Below are 20,382 nucleotides of genomic sequence, written 5' to 3'. Positions count from 1 at the left end.
TTTCAGAACCTGCAGTGTTGTCTTGACCTAAGTGGTGGCAAATCTTCATTCCTGATGTCGACTGGGTTTATATTTCAAGTCAAAACTCACTTGTAATCAAAGGTGGTGAGTACATTTCTATAAATTTATTTTCTCTTTTTCTAAAAGGAAAAATATAGCATCGCTGTTCAGAGCTTGGACTTTGGAGTAAGAGAAATCTGGATTCTGACACTTGCTAGTGTCTGCTCTTAGACACAAGATGGCCAATTTGAGCCTCAGTGTCTTTATGCAGAAGGAGGGACTAAGTCTATCTGATCGGTGTGGTTGGTAGATGTATTTGAAGCTTTCTATCTTTAGCTTTCATTACTATAACTAAAGAAGGAGAATAACTTTTGACTCTGGAATGTAAGGTTCTAAAAGCACATCACAAACACAAGTTTATAAGCTCTAGGCACTGTCATAGTCATTAGTGAGTGTCATGACTTACACCGTCTCAGGATTGAGCTGATCCAGTTCAATCAAAAATTATTTTTTAAAGGCCTCTCAGCACACAAAACACAATCACAGAATCTATGTACTGAGTTGGGGCATTTATTCACAGGTATGCCTCTTGGTGTTGGACAAATCCCAGCCAATTATGCTATTCTGAGTCCATCCCTAGTAACTTGTGGGAGGTGGAATGAGCCATGAAGAGAGGGTAGCTTTTGGTGTAATGAAATATGAAGGAACTGAAGGAGGAAAAATAAATTCTCAAGGACATGTTTCATCCATAGACTCTACACCGAGGGACTGTGGGAGGATTAGGGACAGACAGGCTGCTTCAATAGGCAAAATCTGGAATTTTAAAACTCAGAAAGGCTGGTTTCTGGGGCAGTGCCAGCCAGGTACAACAGGCTGGTCTTCTGATAGAAAAGCTTTATTTGGGTCAGCAAATGGATTAACAAACTCTCCTTGGTGTTTGCCTAAAACTGCACATCTTGAATGTCCTGCCCTGCTTCTGTGGGAACAGAAATGGGTCATCAAACACCCAAAAATCTGAATCCTGAGCTTAAGTGTCCTTATCAATAAAATAAGCAAAATCACACCTACCTTACAGTACTTATGCAAATTAATGAGATTTCATGAAAAGCATTCACTATAGTGTCTGGCATACAGCAGTTGCTTGATAAATAAGTTATTGTACGTGGCTTCAAGCAAAAAAGGAGATGCCAAATATTGGATCTGAACTATTAATTTCTAGATTTAGAGAAAAATTTAGTCAAGCCTGGCTAATTCTAGAGTTTGTTGAATCTGGGTTGGACCAACTGCACATCTTGAATGTATATTTTCTCAAAATACATTATAAATTCTTGTTGATCTACATATATCTCACAATTTTACTTGGTTAAGAGAATAAAAAAATCACTTAATCAATTGTCCTTGAGAAAATCTATTCATAAATATCCAGCTCCTTTGCAGACCTCACCTTTCTTGAAGTTGCTAGAGAATGTGGTTCCACTGTGAAATATTCTTTCTGCATCTGTTTTGACCATGACTCTGTCTCTAAGAGCACAGAGTAACAGAGTTTGTGGGGGAGCAGAAAATCAGGAGCTGTTCATTCTGCTATTGTTGCCTCTCTCACATAATAGACAGATGTGTATTTCCTATGGAGAGTCAGAGAGAATGTGCCAAAGACAGGAAGAGACTGGGTCAAAGGTGTTGTTATCTAGTTTTAGAATCCTCCACACAGATGACGACCCTTACATTTCAAAACACTGACTCTCCAATTGTTTTACATCCAAGGTCACTTTGGAAGGTCAATAAAGCAAAACACCATATATTCAGTACCCTGATTTAGGGCTGAAAGACCCATCCTTATGCCACTTGGAGAATTCATTGAATAACCGTGGACCTCAATTTCCACTCTGTAAAGTGAAGGGTTACATTAGGTGATCTTGAGTTTGTCCTGTCTTTAAAACCCTGTACTTCATATCCATTCTTCTGCTTTTTTCTTATGAAAGAAAACAGTGTGACCCACCCTACTCTGACCAGAATGAAGAATGTGACATTGCTTTGATGAGACACAATTGAAAGAAATGATAAACTATGAACTCATGCCAAAGGGAAAGATGTTACAGTATCATCCTGAAGTCATGTGATGTGCCTGCTTGTCGTATATGCTGTCTTTCTCACCATCTATAGTAACAATAGAAAAATATCTGAGAACCCTCAAAATGGGTCATTTAATTCCAACTTATGAACCGTCAAGACTAAGTAGGGCTGCAGACAGACGGAGTACCTCCTCCTGCTCATGTGGTCAACAGGTGAGCAATGGCAGCATCAGGGCAGTGTTCAAGTTTAAGTTCTGTAGAACTGGGAAGTCTAATTGGCCTCCAAATGGCCCAGCATCCAGGTGTTATTCCTGAGCTAATCACAGCTAATATTTATTGAGTACTTACCACATGCCAGGACATAAAGCCATGTGCTAGATAGATATATCGCTTCATTTAATATGTGATGATCACCCTCTTTGGAGGGCCAGGAAACCAGGGCTACAGAGCCCAGGGTCCTGGCCATGCTATTCGGCTGCATTGTGTTGACAGTTCGTTCACAGTGGAGATGGACAGGAAATCTCCCGTTTCCTTCCCCTGTGCCTTCTTTCCAGGTTCAGTGATTCACATCCTTCCCCCTCAAGCCTGAAAGTCATGAGAGATTGGATGGCTCAGAAAGTTTGATTCTGGACTTGCTCTTTGATTTTTTAAGTGTTTTCCTCTAAGCGCTGTATGTTTCGATGACTACCTGTCTTCACGGTCAAGTTAACTGATATCCCCGGAGCGCCTGCTCTGTGTTAGGCATTGGTTCAAGTGGTAGGTTTGAGCTACGATTTGAGCTGAACGGCAAGTGCATGTTTAGGACTTGGAGAACAGGAAAAAATTATTCCCACTGGAACTTAGATTCCCACTTCCTGGAAGATAGAGCTAAATTTGTACTCCTTTTTGTATTGCACCTAGTTTTGTATCCAGTTATCGGCAGGTAAACGGGAAAGAGCGATGGAGTAGGAGCGAGTAGAAGAATAGGGCATAGCCTTCATCGCCCCATTCTTGTCCAACCAGCTCTGCTCGGCTCTCCTCTCCTTAGCATCAGGACAGAACCCTGATACTGAGAAGGACCAAACGCCAAGGGGTGTTTCTAATTCAGGAGGGGCAAAGGAGAAAGGAAAAGGCTGAGATGCCTCTTTATTATATTAAAAGCAAAAACAATTTTTTAATTCATATTATGTGCCAGGCATCATGCAAAAAACTTTTCTGAGGTGACCTTACTTACTTCTCATAAGAATCCTAAGAGCAAGGTATTATTAATTGTACAGAAAGAGGAAGGCAATGAGGCACAGAGAGGTTAAATAACATGCCTGAGCTGTACAGTCATAAGTGGCAGAGCTGAGATTTAAGAGGCTTTACCAGTGAAAACAAAGGGATTTGCTCTGGAAAGAATTTGGCAAAATGGTATTTACTCCTGACAGGTCTAGAAAGAGGTGCACCCCTAGGAATCCAAGAGACTATTTATCGCTGACCTTCTCTGGAACTAGCCAGGGTACATCAGGTAAGAAAGCACCATATTCTCATATATTATCTTTGTTGTCTAGGTTTTAATCAATAAAGGAGTGACCAATTAACATTACCCAGTGAGACATATGAGCCTTCTGGTTTCGCTACTTGAAAAAACCCAACACAGTTATTTCCTGGCCTTTGGTCAACATGGCATACCATATTATCTCCATCTAAGTAGGTGAGTAAGCAGAGTGAGTGTGTGTGTGTGTGTGTGTGTGTGTGTGTGCATGTGTATTGTGTGTGTGTGTTGAATTTGTGGCAGTGTATGCACAAAGCTCAAGGCACACCTTGCATTCTTGTCTAAAATTCCTTCCTCCTCATAGAGGAAGGAGATTATGTGATTGTTTTAGTCATTCTTCTTTTTCTGAAATGGCTTTGGGTGAGATACATTCTGGCTGGGGTTTAAGCTCCCACATACTAGTAGACCAAGCACCACAGCAGGCTATGACACCCTCCTAGGGAGAGGGGTCAGAAGAGGAACTTCACCTGTCACACCTGCTCAGACCCCTATTCCTGTTTTCAAGATAAACTGAGGCTGCACTGGCTTCTGGAAGTTTGAGATTTCATACTTTCTACTGCAACTTAGTTAGTAAAACTCCCCTAAATCACGTTTCCTGCAAGTTACAAACTCAGTGAGACCAGGATAAACAGCCACCATACCTCCTACCTAAGGAATTCTTGCTGCTCCTTCCTAGTATCTAGATTGGGTTTGGTGTTTAAATCAAATGGCCCCTCCACAGTTTAGATGTGTACTGCCTAGCTCTGGTTTCTTGATGCATTTGTCTATATTGATCATACTATACTGATTTACAGGAACCTGACAATTATTTTGGAAATTGGTGTTTTTCTAGCTTTTAAAGCAAAGACATTTCCGGAGTCCAGTCTGGTTAACTTTTTGTGTGCATGTAATCAATCATCTTTTGGAAGCAAACTCTTTGTGTCATTATTCAACACTTTGGGTAAGATTGCTTTATAAGAAACATGCCCTTGCTTGTAAAGCCTGGCAGTCAAAAGAGAAAAACCCTTACAGGCAAATTATTTAAAAAGACAGAGCCCCATGCTTTCACTCCTCTTGTTGTCCTGGTCTCCTCCTTCCCCTCTTCCTCCTTCTTTCTTTCCTATGTTTTCTTTTTTTAAAAAAGATATTTATTGATTTCAGAGAGGAAGGGAGAGAGAAATAGAAACATCAATGATGAAAGAGAATCATTGATTGGCTGCCTCCTGTACACCCCCTACTGGGGATCGAGCCTGCAACCCAGGCATGTGCCCCCAACCAGGAATTGAACTGTGACCTCCTGGTTCATAGGTTGACACTCAACCACTGAGCCACGTCAACTGGGCACTTTCCTTTATTTTCAGTCCACCACATCCATTCTATACACTACCTTCTGTCCTTCTATCCTTCCTTGCTTCAGTTCATGGATTCTGCCACAAAAGACTAATCAGTCCAATCAAGGAAAATTAAAACCTGACAGAGGCCCAAGTTTTGCCACCCCAAAATATGACTTTTGGAATATTGACTTTAAGCTAGTTATTAAGAAACCAAACACTCAGAAAGAACTTCTGATCCTCCCCCTTACCTGCTGAAAGGAATTCAGATAGTAAAACCTGCTTAAAGGAAGGGAGCTTCACCTCAGCATCATAAAATAAACTAAAGATGGCAGATGGGGAGAATCTAGCAGAACCTGCCTGTTGAACTTCCCTGGGTCCCACTGTTTCCTGGTTATCCAGCAAGACTTTGTTTATCACGGCATTTGTTCTTTCTGGTCTACCTGTAAAGTATCTGCCTTCTCTTTGAAAGCCCAGATCCCTGCCCCCGACCCTCCTTTGTCCAAAATGGCATATGAACCTCAACTGTCCAATGTGTCTTCAGATCTCATATTCTTATGGCACCCCTGCCTGCATATCCATAGTAAAATTTGGACATTTTCTGTTAATCGGTCTCATGATTATCAGCCCAGCCAGAAGAACTTAGAAAGGTGGGAGAAAAGTTGCTTTCTTGCCCTCCACAAACCTATCTCATGATCAGATCAGTGACCAGAATCCAGGGTTTTGGTTTTAATTTCTTCCAGCATATTTTGGGTGTGAGGTGAGATGGTAGGAGAAGAGAAATAGGGAATATGAATTTTAAGATCCTTGAAAGCAGAGACTGAGATATAGCCATCTTTGCGCCTTCCATTAAGCCTAATGCAGCACCTTCATTCAACACAGCTTTATGGCATGCCTTCAATATGCAGAATCAATGGTGAACAGTTTGGGCATTTGCCTCACATAGTCCTCAGTCTTGTGGGCATGAGAGAAAATGGATTTTTAAAAACTCCAAGAGCCTGGCCGGCGTGGCTGAGTGATTGAGCGTCGACCTATGAACCAGGAGGTCATGGTTTGATTCCCGGTCAGAGCACATGCCTGGGTTGTGGGCTCGATCCCCAGTGTGGGGCATGCAGGAGGCAGCCAATCAATGATTCTCTCTCATCATTGATGTTTCTATCTCTCTCCCTCTCCATGCCTCTCTCTGAAATCAATAAAAATTTATAAAAAAAAAATAAAAAACAACTCCAAGAAATAGCCCTGGCTGGTGTGGCCCATTGGTTGAGCGTCAGCCCATGCACTGAGAGGTCACCAGTTTGATTCCCAATCAGGGCACATGCCCAGGGTTGTGGGCTTGATCCCCACTGGGGGGTATGCAGGAGGCAGCCAATTGATGTTTTGCTCTCACATCAATGTTTCTCTCTCCCTCTCCCTTCTCTCTCTCTCTCTCTCTCTCTCTCTCTCTCTCTCTCTCTCTCTCAAATCAATTTTAAAAACACACACCAAGAAATAGATCATTACAAACTGCGATGAAAGAAAGAACACACTTATCAGAAAATGTAGGCTGGAATCCTCATCTAGCCTGGGGGTCATAGTAGGCTTCCTGGAGGAGGAGACACTGAAGCAAAGATCTGAGTATGAGTAGGAGTTAAGGGAGTTACACTTGTAAAACATTCAGCAAAGCACAGGCTTTTCTACTTTAAAATAACTGGAGTACCACTTTTCGTGTGTGGGGGAGAGGTGTAAAAGAAACCCTAGAAATGTCATCTGAATCTTTCATTTTACAACTAATGGGATTAAAGTCCCTGCATGAGCTGCACAAGGCCGTTCCGGCTCCCAGCCCAGAGCTCTTGAAAGCACGCTTTGGACGATACAACTAGAAAGGCAGTTTCTGTGGCCAAAACAGACTTAAAGGCAATGATGACAGGACTCTGGAAACATCAAGATTGAAGGGAACCAAAGTTTTATCACCCTGAAGCTGCCTTTTGGGATATCGAGTTTAAGATGGTTATTAAGAAACAAGACTCAGAAACTTTCCTGCCCAAGAGATTCAGACTGAGAAACCTGCTTCAGGAAGGAGCAGCGGTTCTCAACCTGTGGGTCGCGACCCCTTTGGTGGTCGAACAACCCTTTCACAGGGGTCGCCTAAGACCATTCTGCATATCAGATATTTACATTACGATTCAAAACAGTAGCAACATTACAGTCATGAAGTAGCAACGAAAATAATTTTATGGTTGGGTCACAACATGAGGAACTGTACTTAAAGGGCCAGAAGGTTGAGAACCACTGAGTTAGGATTTCACCTTAGCCAAATTTGAATTAAGTGTGGTAAACAAGAGGATTATGGGCAGGTGCCCCTTAGCTAGGTACCCCCCCTGTGTCCCATTGTTTCTGAGTTTCCTACCAACAATTTGCCTGCCATGTGTATTCAGCTCTTCCTCAACTACCTGTAAACCACCCATTCTCCCTTCTGAAATCTTATACCCAGTCCCCACTCAACCTTTTCTCCTTTGTCCAAAATGTCATATATACCCAAGGTTGCCTCACTATCTTTGTACCTTTTTTTTTTTTTTAGGAGAGAGTGAAAGGGAGGGGGAGAGACAGAGAGAAATGTTGATGTGAGAGAGACACATGGATTGGTTGCCTCCTGCATGTGCCCCAACTAGGGCTGAGGATCGAACCTGCAACCGAGGTACAGACTCTTGACTGGAATCGAATCCGGGACCCTTCAGTCCTCGGGCTGACACTCTATCCACTGAGCCAAACTGGCCAGGTCTGTCTTTTTACTCTTCATGCATATGTGAATTCCCCATGCACATGTATTATAATTTTATTTTCTCTTATTAATCTGTCTCTGTTAATGTAATAGCCCAGCTAGAAGAATTTAGAAGGAGTGGAGGAAACTATTACTTTTTTTTTAGCCCACACAAGATCAAGGGCTTATCCCATATTCTAACAGTATGCAGTGGGTTGGGGATAAAAGGTTTTTAAAATTAAACTTTTAATACAGTGCTGCTTCTGAAAAATGATTCAACATGTTCAAGTACTTTTTATCAAAATGTATTTGTAAACCAGGAACAAAGAGTGAACCAGGCAGATTTCCCCATCTGTATGCAAAATAAAAACAACATGCAGAAGCATGCCGGTAAGGTGGCCATGTGAGGTCAACCAAAGTGATACTGAATGCCCACTGATTTCATCCATTAGCCCAGCAAGAACTACGATTAGCCCTAAGCTCTGACAGTCACCACACCTGAGACTACACAGGAAGGAGCCCTTAGTAACAGGCTGGGCATTTTTTAAAAAAAAATTGATTTCAGAGGGGAAGGGAGAGGGAGAGAGAGATAGAAACATCAATGATGAGAATCACTGATTGGCTGCCTCCTGCACACCCCCTACTGGGGATTGAGCCCGCAACCTGGGCATGTGCCCTTGACCAGAATTGAACCTGGAACCCTTTGGTCCACAGATTGATGCTCTATCTGCTGAGCCAAACCAGCTAGGGCTAGGCTGGGCATTTTTATTTTTATTTTAAATATATTTTATTGATTTCTACAGAGAGGAAGGGAAAAGGATAGAGAGTTAGAAACATTGATGAGAGAGAAACATCCATCAGCTGCCTCCTGCACACCCACCATTGGGATGTGCCCGCAACCAAGCACATGCCCTTGACCGGAATCGAACCTGGGACCCCTCAGTCCGCAGGCCAACACTCCATCCACTGAGCCAAACCAGCTAGGGCTAGGCCGGGCATTTTTAAAGAGCCCGTGCAGCATCCTGGGAAGTTAATACCTCCTAAGCAACTTTTCTGAACAGCTTCCTCATTCTCTTTCCTCCCTTTACGACACTGCTCCACCCAGTAAAAATGAATACCTCCATTGCTCACTCTTGGTGAGTTGTCCTTCCTTCTCAGTAAGCAACGCAGGTACAGAGTTGATTAGAAGAGCTGCTGAATGCAGAGGGAGAAACCTACATTCTGACCCATTGGGCATCTCCACACTTAAGAGGTGAACCCAGGCAGTAATCCAGGCGCCTAACTATCACTCAATTAAGCAATGGTAGTGAGTGAAAGTTTTCTAAGTGCTGCCAGGGGGTGTCTCTCAGAAGAGAGGCCTCATTAAGAAGGGAGAAAAAGATGCTATTGTAGAAGGATTAAACCTCAATTCCTTCCCAGCCTCACACCTCTTCAGGGGACAAAAGGTTGGAAATGTCCCTCCAATCAAAACAAGATCTCTCTCTGTCTCTCCGTGATTCTTAGCCCCTGCTTTGTGTTGGCTGCTCCATTGAAACATCACAGAAAAAAGCAGTTGTCCCCCCAGACAATGGAGTCGCCTGCACACAGGCATTTCCAACGTAGGCAGTGCCGGCAAAATTCTCAACCTGTTGCTATAGTAGCAGAAAGAATGTGATGTGAACGAGCAGCTCTGCGAGATCCATATCCAAATCCCTCCAGCTCCAAGGAGAACATTAACCCTTCACTGCCCTTTCTCAAGGCAGAAGCACCTAGGGGGAAAAAGTCCTAAATTTTTCTTAGGAGCTAGAATCTGATGTAGTCTTATCATTCACTCACTCCTTCTTTCGCCCAACAGCTATTAATTTAGATTCTGTTATGCCGGCTGGCTCCTAGGTTTCCAGTGCTAAACAATGCAGACTTGGCCCTAGGCATTGAGCAAGAGGAGGGGTAGGAGATTAAGTCATTGCTAAAAGAACAATATATTATGCAGCATCAGTGTTGTATGGGAAACCCATGAGGTTTTCAGCAAAGCCATCACCAGAATAGAAACAACCTATCCAAGATAACCAGCTTATTTGTTAATTATAGAAGACCCTATATATCTGGGGCCACTGCAATTATTTGCTTGTTTGCATGTATGAATTTGACAACAAAAATACCATAGAAATGCTGGCTCCACTTATGCCTCCTACAAAGCATTAGTTCAAATGAGTTATTTAATCAAATCAGTTTCCCACATAAAATAGAAATAACACTGTTTGTCAGAGAACCAATTGCTGAACAGTCACCATACAACAGAAATGGCAGGGAGGGCTCAGAAAATACACAAAAAGAAGCTCAACCAGGAGGAGGTCTTCTAAACAGTCCCCACCCCAATTTATTTCTGTGGCCAAGATAGTAAACTCAAGAAATGCCACTTAGAAAGTACCTTTAATCCAGCTTACTTCCTCTAACACTGCAGTGGGGAAATCTCATTATTATTGAACACCTCCCAGCCAGGCTTCCTTGTTCCCCATGGAGCATAAATACTAGGAGGGCAGGGTTTCTTAGGAGAATAAACTCAGTAGGTAATGATATCCTCATGGGCCTTTTGTGAAAGAAGACAGCATCAATAAGATTGCCAGACAAAAGCTGAAACACCAAAAGGACAGGTTGCTAATCTTGGTTGGCCAGTAGACGTGGTCTCAGGGCAGTTACATAATCCTCTGTACCCCCGTTTCCTCCCACGTACATTTGATACATCACACAGTTCCAAAGGCACAGTCATCCACAGCAGTGTTTATAAATCAGTGGCCTGTAATAAAGTATGCATTAGTATTCTCAGTAAAACCCTGTATAACGCAGTTTTTACCCTGGAGACTATCTGAGAACCTCAATCATATTTTAGAAAACTGGTTTCTTATCTGAATCAGAGGCATAGGCTACAAGCCTTTCACAAAACAAATCGGGGAAAGACAGGCCAAGAGATATTCACCAAAATCTCTTTTAACCACAGCATCGTTGGGCTAAGGTTTGGGAAACGATCCCAAATGTTTAGATTAAATGAAAACTTTTTGCCCCAGAAAGAAGTAGTGATAGCATGGGGATGTTGCATAATCTGAAGTAAAGATTCTACTCTAAATAATGCCCCTCCTGGAAGTGGGCAGTGGGCAACCGAGCCCAGTGGCCCATGGCCTTTACATTGCAGAGGATGGGGTGAGGGTGGAAATGGAGTCATTCTCTTGAGATGCCAGTGCCAATAGAACGCTACTCTGTGCCTACCAAGTTTGGGGTAGCTGATCGATGTTTCTCTCTCATCGATGTTTCTAACTCTCTATCCCTCTCCCTTCCTCTCTGTAAAAAAAAAAAAAAAAAAAATCAATAAAAAATATATAAAAAATGCATTTTAGAAAATGTAGGCTATGTATACATTCATAATAAGTTTCTACATTAATATAGTTTGAGGGAATTTAATTGGATAATAGGAGCTTAGTTCTCATTTGAACCCCTACAAGTGACTCTCATGGCATCAACAATAATATTTCCTAGACTCTCTAGACACAAAGATAAACATATTATTTATCTATCTTTGATGGAGATTATTTTACTAGGTTCTAAAGGGGTTTTGGTATCATATTTCCTGAGCTATCTTTGGAATATCTAACTCATTCAGGACTGTTAAAAATGATTTCCTTGACACAGGCATCAGGTAAGGTTCACATTTATTAGGTTCTAAATATCCATCGATGCTTTTAAGCCCAGAATAGAGCATGGCATTTAAATGTCCTATATCATGAAGTTAATTAACTTTCTAGGTTAAATGGACAAAGCAATTTCAAAATAATGTGAATATTTAATTTTATTAGATTAGCTTAATTTAATTTATATTTCTTTTTGAACAGAAAATAATCTCTATTGTGGTAAAATATAGATAACAAAATTTACCACTTTAATCATTTTTATGTGTGGCATTAAATACATTCACATTATTGTTCAATTATCACCATCATCCACCCACCTGCAGGAACTTTTTCATCTTCCCAAACTGAAACTCCATACCCGTAAACAATAGCTCCTCATTCTCTACTCCCCCCAGTTTCTGTAATCACCATCTACTTTCTGTTTCTATGAATTTGACCACTCTAGGTACCTCATTTAATCAGAATTATACAATATTTATCCTTTTGTGTCTAGCTTACTTCACTTAGAATGATGTGTTCAAGGCTCATCTGTGTTGTGCTATATCAGAATTTCATTGCTTTTTAGAACAATGTTCCACTGTCTGTATTATTGATGAGATAAAAGAGGGCTAGGCAGTCAGTGACGAGACCACTGGAGAGGGAATAGCACAAGAGACTCTTGCAAAATAATAGGAATCAGCTTGCAAACTGCACCACAGAGACAAAGAAAAGGACCTAGAACTACTTGCAGGAATCTTTTCCCTTTAAAATTCCATTGGCTAGATCCTAGTAGCCAAGAGTCTGACGCTTCTTGCACATGACAAGGAATAGGCTGGTTCCATATGATGGACACTTTCTGCCTCTTGGTTACCCTGGGACCCAGCTATGACTTCACCAGCATTTCTCAACAGGAGAAAGTGAAGCTCCCTCACATGTCCTCTCCCACTGCGGAGGCTTACCTTCACGGCCCTAAATCCTCACCTCTCTCAGTGTCCATGCCCAATGCCACATGACTTTTTTTTGCAGAGAGTTTATCTCGGCAAATATAAATTTCCCTGCCCTTTGACAATGGGCTTGGCCATGCAACTTGTTTTGACCAACAGGAGGTTAATAGATTGAAGACATCACCAGAAGCTTGAAATGAGCTTGCTCCTGGTGGCTTGTGCTCTTGTGTCTCTACACAGCCATGAGAACATGCCTACGCTGACAGCTGGTCCCAGAAGGAGGATGAGGGACATGAGGAGGAAACCCCAGGTAAGCCCAGCCAAATCAGCTGGTTCTTCCCACACCAACCTGCAGACATAGGAGTTAATAAAAGCATATGATTGGATGCCACTAAGAGTTTGTGGTTGTCTGTAATGCAGCATTTTTGTAGCAACAGCTGATAGACCTACTATAGTAAAAATCCACCTGCACTTTAAAGGTCAAAACACTGTTTGCTTTGTTTTCTTAACACAATAGTAATGGATCTCTGATTTTTTCCCTGCCATTAGACTATACAGTCCTCAATGCTGGATCCTATTACATCCCCAGTGCCCAAGACTTATTCATGGAGACCATGAATAAATGTTCTAATTCCCAGGGGATACAATGATAAGCAATACATAGTTCCAGCCATCAATCTGCACCTGTGAATTTTTTTCCCAACTAGGACCAGGTCAATGTGCTTTAGTCCAAAGGTGATTACAAAGTTTACTTATGCAGCTGGAAGTATCCCAAGTCAGAAATGAACTCTGAACCACCTCACTGTTGTTACTTAAGTAAAAATGAACTAGAATCATTGCAACTTTTAGTAATGAAAGGGACTGACAAGAGCACTGGATTATTGGTTTTCAATCCTAGCCAATCACCAGAACTTTCTTTTCTTAAAAAAAAAAGTCTTTATTGGTTTTAGAGAGAGAGGAAAGGAGAGGGAAACATTGATGTGAGAAACATCAATTGACTGCCTCCTGCATGGCCCCAACTGGGGACTGAGCCCGCAACCAGACATGTGCCCCAATCCAGAATCTATCCTGCGACCTTTTGGTGCATGGGATGACACTGAACCAACTGAGCCACAAGGCCAGAGTAATCAATCACCAGAACTTTCTAAATTATAGATTCCTAGTTCTCATCTATATTTAGTTGAATATTCTGGCACAAGGCCCAGGTGTCTGGGTTGTTAAAAGGTCTCAAAGTAATGCTGATGATCACAAGAATTGTATCCCCACAATAGAATCCCTCCGTCCAGTGACTGAGTCTCATGCTGAGTTGTGCTAAGCATTTATGATGACATTAATAGACCCAAAAGCGAACACAGAAGGACCATCTCCAGGTGACCACGTGTACCCATTAGTTATTGTTAGCATAACAAACTATTCCAAAACAAGTATCTTAAAAGGATAAGCACTTATGATGCTCACAAGTCTGTGGATCTGGATCAGTCTGTCTGAGCTCTGCTGGGCCCACTCAAGTGTGAGGTCAGCTGGCTGGTCTAGGATTGCCTCACTCACACACCTGTCTGGTATAAGATTGTTATCACCTAGGGTGACAAGAGTCTCTGGGACACAGCAAGTCCAGGAGTATCTGTATGGTGACTGGGCTGGATTCTGAGGGAATAGGCAGAAGTATTCGAGGCCTCTTAAGATGTAGGCTGGGGTCCAGTATAATGCATACCTTTACTTCTGCACATTCTACTGGCCAAATTAAGTTACAAGGCCAAGCTCAGGTTCAGGAGCTGGGGAAACAGACTCTACTTCTTTTTGTTGTTGCTGTTTTAATTGATTTCAGAGAGGAAGGGAAAGGGAGAGATGATAGAAACATCAATGAGAATTGATTGGCTGTCTCCTGCACGCCCCCTACTGGGGAATCGAGCCCCTGACCCAGGCATGTGTCCTGACCAGGAATCAAACTGTGACCTTCTGGTTCATAGGTCAATGCTCAACCACTGAGCTATACCAGCTGGGCCAGACTCTACCTGATAAAAAGAGCTACAAAACCACATCACAAGGAACTAGATTAAAGAGGGGAATCACTAGGGTCATTTTGGCAACCAATTTATTACACACCTAATGTAATGAGAGAAAAAGATCACCTGCAGCCAAATGTGGTTTCTAAGTATAGGCCAAACTTTTCGCTCTAATCTCAAATACTATAAAATCCCCAGATTGAAATTGCATCAGCTATTCCTCATTTCTACTGCCTGCACACAAACGCATCTTACTTAATCTTCAAGATCTTGGTCTCAAATTAAAGCAAAAGGAATCTGTCTCAGCGCTATTTATTATTTATTTACTTACTTATTTTTATTAATCCTCACCCAAGGATATTTTTCCATTGATCTTTTAGAGAAAGTGGAAGGGAGGGAGAAAGACAGAAACAATGATGTAAGAGAAGCACATCGATTGGTTGCCTCCTGCATGCCGCCCAGGGCCCTGCAGGTAGGAGCCTGCAACCGAGGTACGTGCCCTTGACTGGAATCAAACCCAGGACCCTTTGGGCTGCAGGCCGACACTCTCTCCACTGAGCAAACTGGCCAGGGCCCAGCACTATTTTATACTATCCTCCGGGGGTTTTAAAGGTGGTGTGGATGACACGCCATCCTCATGGGGATTGTTCAGGGCAAGTGTCTCTGTGATGTCTCTTCCTGGCTTGGGATGTACCAACAGATGAAATGTGGCTGGAGGATCAGGGCTACATCCTCCAAAGGATCCGAGGCATCACAGGAGGAGCACCAATGGGTCGTAAGAAATATTACAGGGAAAAGAGAACATCCCAGAGCAGCAAAAAGCCCCAGGAGCAGGAAACTGGAGCTCACTGAAGATTACAGTCTGGGGCTAATTATACTGTAGCCACCAGCTGTACCTAAGCCCTCTTCACTCCATATCCCTAGTTCGCTCACCCTTGCCCTGACTGTGACCACTTAGGAAAAGCACTAAAACTACGGTGGCTGAACTCACAGCTGTCTTCCCTGACCCAGGCCCTGCGGTGCAGCCTGGCTGTGGTGCAGCCATAGTTATTATGGCATCCCTACAACCAGGGTGCTGCTTTCTAGTTTTAAAAAAACATCACCATGACCTTTTGGTTAGCTCCACTCAGTTCTCTAAACACCTACTTGTGAGGTCTGGGACAGCAGGGGGTGGTAGAAAAATGAATTCCAGAAAACATAGGATGGTAGAGAAGTGGCCGAGGCTGGACTGGGATACAGAGAGTGGGAGGAGAAAGAAAGCCTATGCTGCTCAAAGGCAAGGTTGTCGGAAGTACCCAGTTTGGTTCCCATTTGTAAAGCCGGTTTTCAATCTGTCTGGTAGGGTCACTGCTTAAAAGACTAAACAAAAGGAGTGCATGAAAACATGATGAAAGAAAAAGAAATGCTAGATTCACCATGAAGATGCCTCAGAAAAGCCAGATTCAAGAAGAAATCACATTCAATTTAGTTTATGAAGAAACCCTAGGAAATTCTGAAACTGTGCAGAATAGGCCATCAATAGCAAACACGGCTGCCGGGCCGGTGTGTCTCAGTGGTTGAGCATCGACCTATGAACCAGGAGGTCATGGCCCAATTCCCAGTCAGGGCACCTGACAGGATTAGGGCTTAATCCCCGGTAGGGTGTCTGAAGGAGGAGGCCAATAGATGTCTCTCTCATCCATGTTTCTATCTCTCTATCCCTCTCCTTTCCTCTATCTCTAAAATCAATAAAAACTTATTTTTAAAAATTAGCAAACACTACCCACTCTCCTCTACACTGGATTCTGTCCCTGAGCACTGAGTCTGGGAGAGAAGTGGGTATGGGAGGGATGACGATGTTTCTAGACCCTAATGCATAGTATCCAAAGTGCATATGCCTATGGGGGCCAGATGGTTACCAGTATTGTTACGCCCATGGGTGGCTTGGAGTGGCATCCATTTGCTTTTCAATCATAACTGAAAAGAGTCACAAATTTAAACCTCGAATCTCCGGTAAAATCATCATAATGGTTCCCACCCCCTTCTTGCTCACTCGGCAACAAAATAAGTGGCATTCTTGGATCATCTTCTAAAGAGCTTGCTGATCTGGCTGCAGTCACTCTATGCTTTAGATTTATTAGCCAAAGGGAAACCTAAGCTATAAGGAAGCCGAGAACTGGCATTATTATCACAGAAACATTATAATGGCAATGACGAAGAGTTATTGATTTCAACAAGAAAACATACTCTACTTTCCTAAAACTTAGCAGAGGGGTATGCACTCTAAGGGTCTGCCTGTGCCCTTCCTACCTTTTTTTGGTACACCAATTTTTAAGGCTGTTGTTTTTTTTCTCGTCTAAAAACAAGATAATGTAAATGTAGGTTGCTCCTTACAGAGAATCCTTAAGTTGCCCACACAGCGGTGCCAAGAAAGAAACTGCTGCATTCGTAGAGATACCTGGGCACAGGCCAAACTTCCACATGTGTCATGGGAGTGCCTCTGGCCTGGGCAGTTCCCTGCACCATTCTCCTATAAAACCCCTTAGCTCAGCATCTTCATACTCTAATGTTATCAGGACGTAATTCCTCGAGTCTGTTCAAAGAACAGGGCCGTCTCAGATGGACTACTAGTATAGTATCAAATTAGCGTGACCATAGCCTTCTCTTTCCATCAGCCTTTTTCTTGAGCTCTCCCCAGGTATGAAAGTTTGGGCTCGGCCAGCACCAGAGGCACCATGCCCATGCAATCCTTAGCCTGTGTTTGGAATAAGTTGTATTCTTTCATCTGCCCATACAATCTAATAGTTTGCGTTTATTTTTTAAAAAAAATATTTTTATTGATTTCAGAGAGGAAGGGAGAGGGAGAGAGACATAAAACATCAATGATGAGAGAGAATCATTGATCTGCTGCCTCCTGCACGCACGCGTGTGCACACACACACACACACACACACACACACACACACACACACACTGGAGATCGAGCCCACAACCTGGGCATGTGCCTTAACCGGGAATCGAACCATAACCTCTTGGCAATAGTTTGTGTTTAGAATAAGTTGTATTCCTTCACATGCCCATGCAATCCATAGCCTGTGTTTGGAATAAGTTGTATTGCTTCTATGCTCATGCAATCCATAGCCTGCGTTTGGAATAAATATTGAAATTAGAAGCCTGATATTAACAATGCAGCACTTGATGACTATGAATTACTCTCTCACCCACAACAGTTGAGGGAGAAGGCCTGGCAACAACCCCCCACAACAAACCTGCTCCCCAGCCTCCTCCATGTGCCTTCCAACCCTCCCCTCAAAGAATTCTCGACACACCATACAAAGATCTCTGTTTTCTCCCTTAAATCCCACATGACTCCCACATTGAGCATCTGTTTTCGTCACAGAGCACCACAGATTTAATTCAATACTTCCATGTTCATCTATATTTAATTAGATCAACGTACCTTTAAACTCTTTTACTCAAACCCTCCATTGGCATCTTTCATTCAACACGAAAATCTTTTAAAAAGGGTTTTCTGTTTACTTGTTTGGTTTGTTTTGAGGCAAAACGTCATCGTGGTCTATATTAAAGCTATGATAACAACTTGGGCTACTTTTCAATTAGTCAGAGGTGCCCATAATATGCCCACACTCCTTAGCACTTTTCATTCTTCAAAACGTATTTTATAAGCAATGTAGTCTTTAATTTCTTTCCCCCCTACAGGGCCAAAAGGGTAAGTTGTACTAACCAGAGGTAATTAGTACATTAAGTTTTGTTTCAAGGCCAGGCTATCAGATTACAAGTTCTAATAAATCCTGCTGGGAAAGGACACTTCTTTGTCTTGGGATGACTGAGAACTAACAAATCAACCAAACAAAACCCTTCAATTCCATCAGAAACTCTCCCGTCTAAACACAATAGAAAAGAAAAGCCAACCCCAAAGCAAAGAAAATGAATGAAGTGGTCCCTCTGCTGGCAGCCTTACCATTGGGAGTGGAGGTCCCCTCCGGACCCTCTGGACCCTCACAAGGGCTCGGGCTCCTCCTGGAGTGGGGTGAGGGTGGCGAGGGGTCCAGGACGTGGGTGCGGGTAGAGGTATGCTCCGTGCATGCCTGAACAGGACTCACCGCCGTCTGCCTGCCTGTCTGCCACTCCGTCCTCTCGTCTGGGTGGGAAGGGCCAAGATGGAAAAAAAAAATGTGCAGGTTACTCACTGGCCTTCCCAGGCAGGCGGGCACACCCAGGAGGAGGGAGAGGCAAGGCGCAGACAGGGAGCTTCCTCAGAGGCAGGGCTCTAGATCTTGCTTCTGACTCCTTTTGTTAATACTTCCTGAACTTTAAACAACCTGCACAGGCATGGGTACTTTGGGGAGGCAAATAACACTTGAGTAATTAGATTCCAGGGCTTAATGCAAAGGTTACTTTGAAAAGGCGATGCTTTAGCACACACACTTTAAGATGCAACTCCGAAATCGGTTTCCACTGTGCTCAAGCATGAATGTGGCCTGGGAAGCACAGGGAAGGGGCTCCCTTGGTGCAAGGGCTTGGAATGGCCCGGAGCAGGCAAAGCTGGATGGGATTCAATGAATTTCGCTGTCTTTTGGGCTCTGAATTGTGGAGAAACAGGATTCTTTGCCTTGCATAAGAAGCACATTCTTGAAATAGGTATCTGGAAATCAAGAGTTTAGAAATGGATTCCCATTGAAAATGCAAAAAATAAAAATAAAAAAAAAATCTTGCCACCTCATAGCCTGGCCTTTGATAAAGCCTAAAATAAAGCTTTGCATAAATGGAGGGATCTGGGGGTAATCTGTTTTGGTAAGTGTGGTGTTTGCAAATAGGCACGGCAGTGTTATAGAAGGAGATGGGCCAATGGAGTGGAGAGTGAGGAGAAGGAACTAACACCTCTTAGTACCACTCAGGACCAGGTTCTTCTCTCATTTAGTCCTGGAAATACCCATAGGAGGGAGGCATCATTGCTTCTCTTTCACCTGTGAGTGGGCACACTGAGACCCAGAGGTTAGGCAACCTGCTGAGGGCTCAGCCAGCCAGTGAGTGGAAGATCCAAGATCCGGGCCTCAGTTTGCCTGAATCTAAGACCCAGGTTTGAGGCCCCATAACCCCAGGCAAGTCTTCCAACATCCCTGAAGAAGTATTCATTTGCATTTGACCTAAGGCTAGGTTAGCTTTTCTTAAATATGTATACCGGTTGCAAAATGATATGCTATAGAACAGGGGTCCTCAAACTTTTTAAACAGGGGGCCAGTTCACTGACCCTCAGACCGTTGGAGGGCCGGACTATAGTTAAAAAGAAAAACTATGAACAAATTCCTATGCACATTGCACATATCTTATTTTGAAGTAAAAAAACAAAACGGTAACAAATACAATATTTGTATTTGCATGTGGCCCGTGGGCCGTAGTTTGAGGACCCCTGCTATAGAATATAATGCTGCAGGATAATAGATACAATAGAGGTAAGAAAAAATGCATTATACAGATTTCTTTACTGTAGCTTCTCAGGACCTTTACTATGCTAATATACATTGTGAACTTCCCAGCTTGGGACTTACAGAGTGCCATATTTCCTTCCCCAGAGCTTTTTTGTTTAGAAGGAATAGATCTTTGGGGTTTGGGAAGCACTGTTAAAGAGATGGGTTCCTGTATTTTTCTCTCTGCTGGGTCTACATGTTTGTGTTCTCCCAAAATTTACATGTTGGAGTCCTAATGCCCAATGTGATGGTGTCAAGAAGTGGGGCTTGAGGGTGGAGCCCTGGTGAAAGGGATTAGTGCCCTAATAAAGGATACCCCACAGAGCTGCCTGGTCCCTTCCACCATGTGAGGATACACCAGAAAGAGGACCCCTATCTGACCATGTTCACACCCTGATCTCAGATTTCCAGCCTCCATAACTACGAAAAATAAATCTCTTCTGTTTATAAGCCACCCAGTCTGTGGTATTTTTTCATAGCAGCCTGAAAAAAACTAAGACACATTCCTTTTTTATGGTCTTTTTTTTTAAAGTTTTCTGAACTTATAAGTCAAAGTCTACCTATTCTAACAACCAGTTCCCTTCCCCAAAGGTAAGCACCGTTAAAATTTTTCATGTATCTGCTTAAGGAATGTTTATGCATATAAAGCATATATGCATACCCTTTAAAAAATAACACAACTGGGACTGAAGTATTT

General features: G+C 42.8%; 1 protein-coding gene across 5 annotated transcripts in view; it reads right to left on the bottom strand.

Moving 5' to 3' along the window:
- STON2 (stonin 2) overlaps window positions 1-20,382 on the bottom strand; it is a 136,152-nt gene that overhangs the window by 37,782 nt on the left and 77,988 nt on the right. For 4 of the 5 annotated variants that reach the window (XM_059688892.1, XM_059688919.1, XM_059688900.1 and 1 more), the window contains one exon: window positions 18,179-18,358. The exons of the other annotated variant lie outside the window; for it this stretch is intronic. In XM_059688892.1, coding sequence (XP_059544875.1) covers window positions 18,179-18,358 — 180 coding nt within the window. The remainder of the gene's footprint in view (window positions 1-18,178; window positions 18,359-20,382) is intronic. 5 annotated transcript variants of the gene reach the window in all.

Source organism: Myotis daubentonii, chromosome 1, assembly GCF_963259705.1.
Source record: "Myotis daubentonii chromosome 1, mMyoDau2.1, whole genome shotgun sequence".
Classification (NCBI taxonomy): Eukaryota; Metazoa; Chordata; class Mammalia; order Chiroptera; family Vespertilionidae; genus Myotis; species Myotis daubentonii.
The sequence above is the reverse complement of the archived record's forward strand: the minus strand, read 5'-3'. Positions and strand labels throughout refer to the sequence as shown.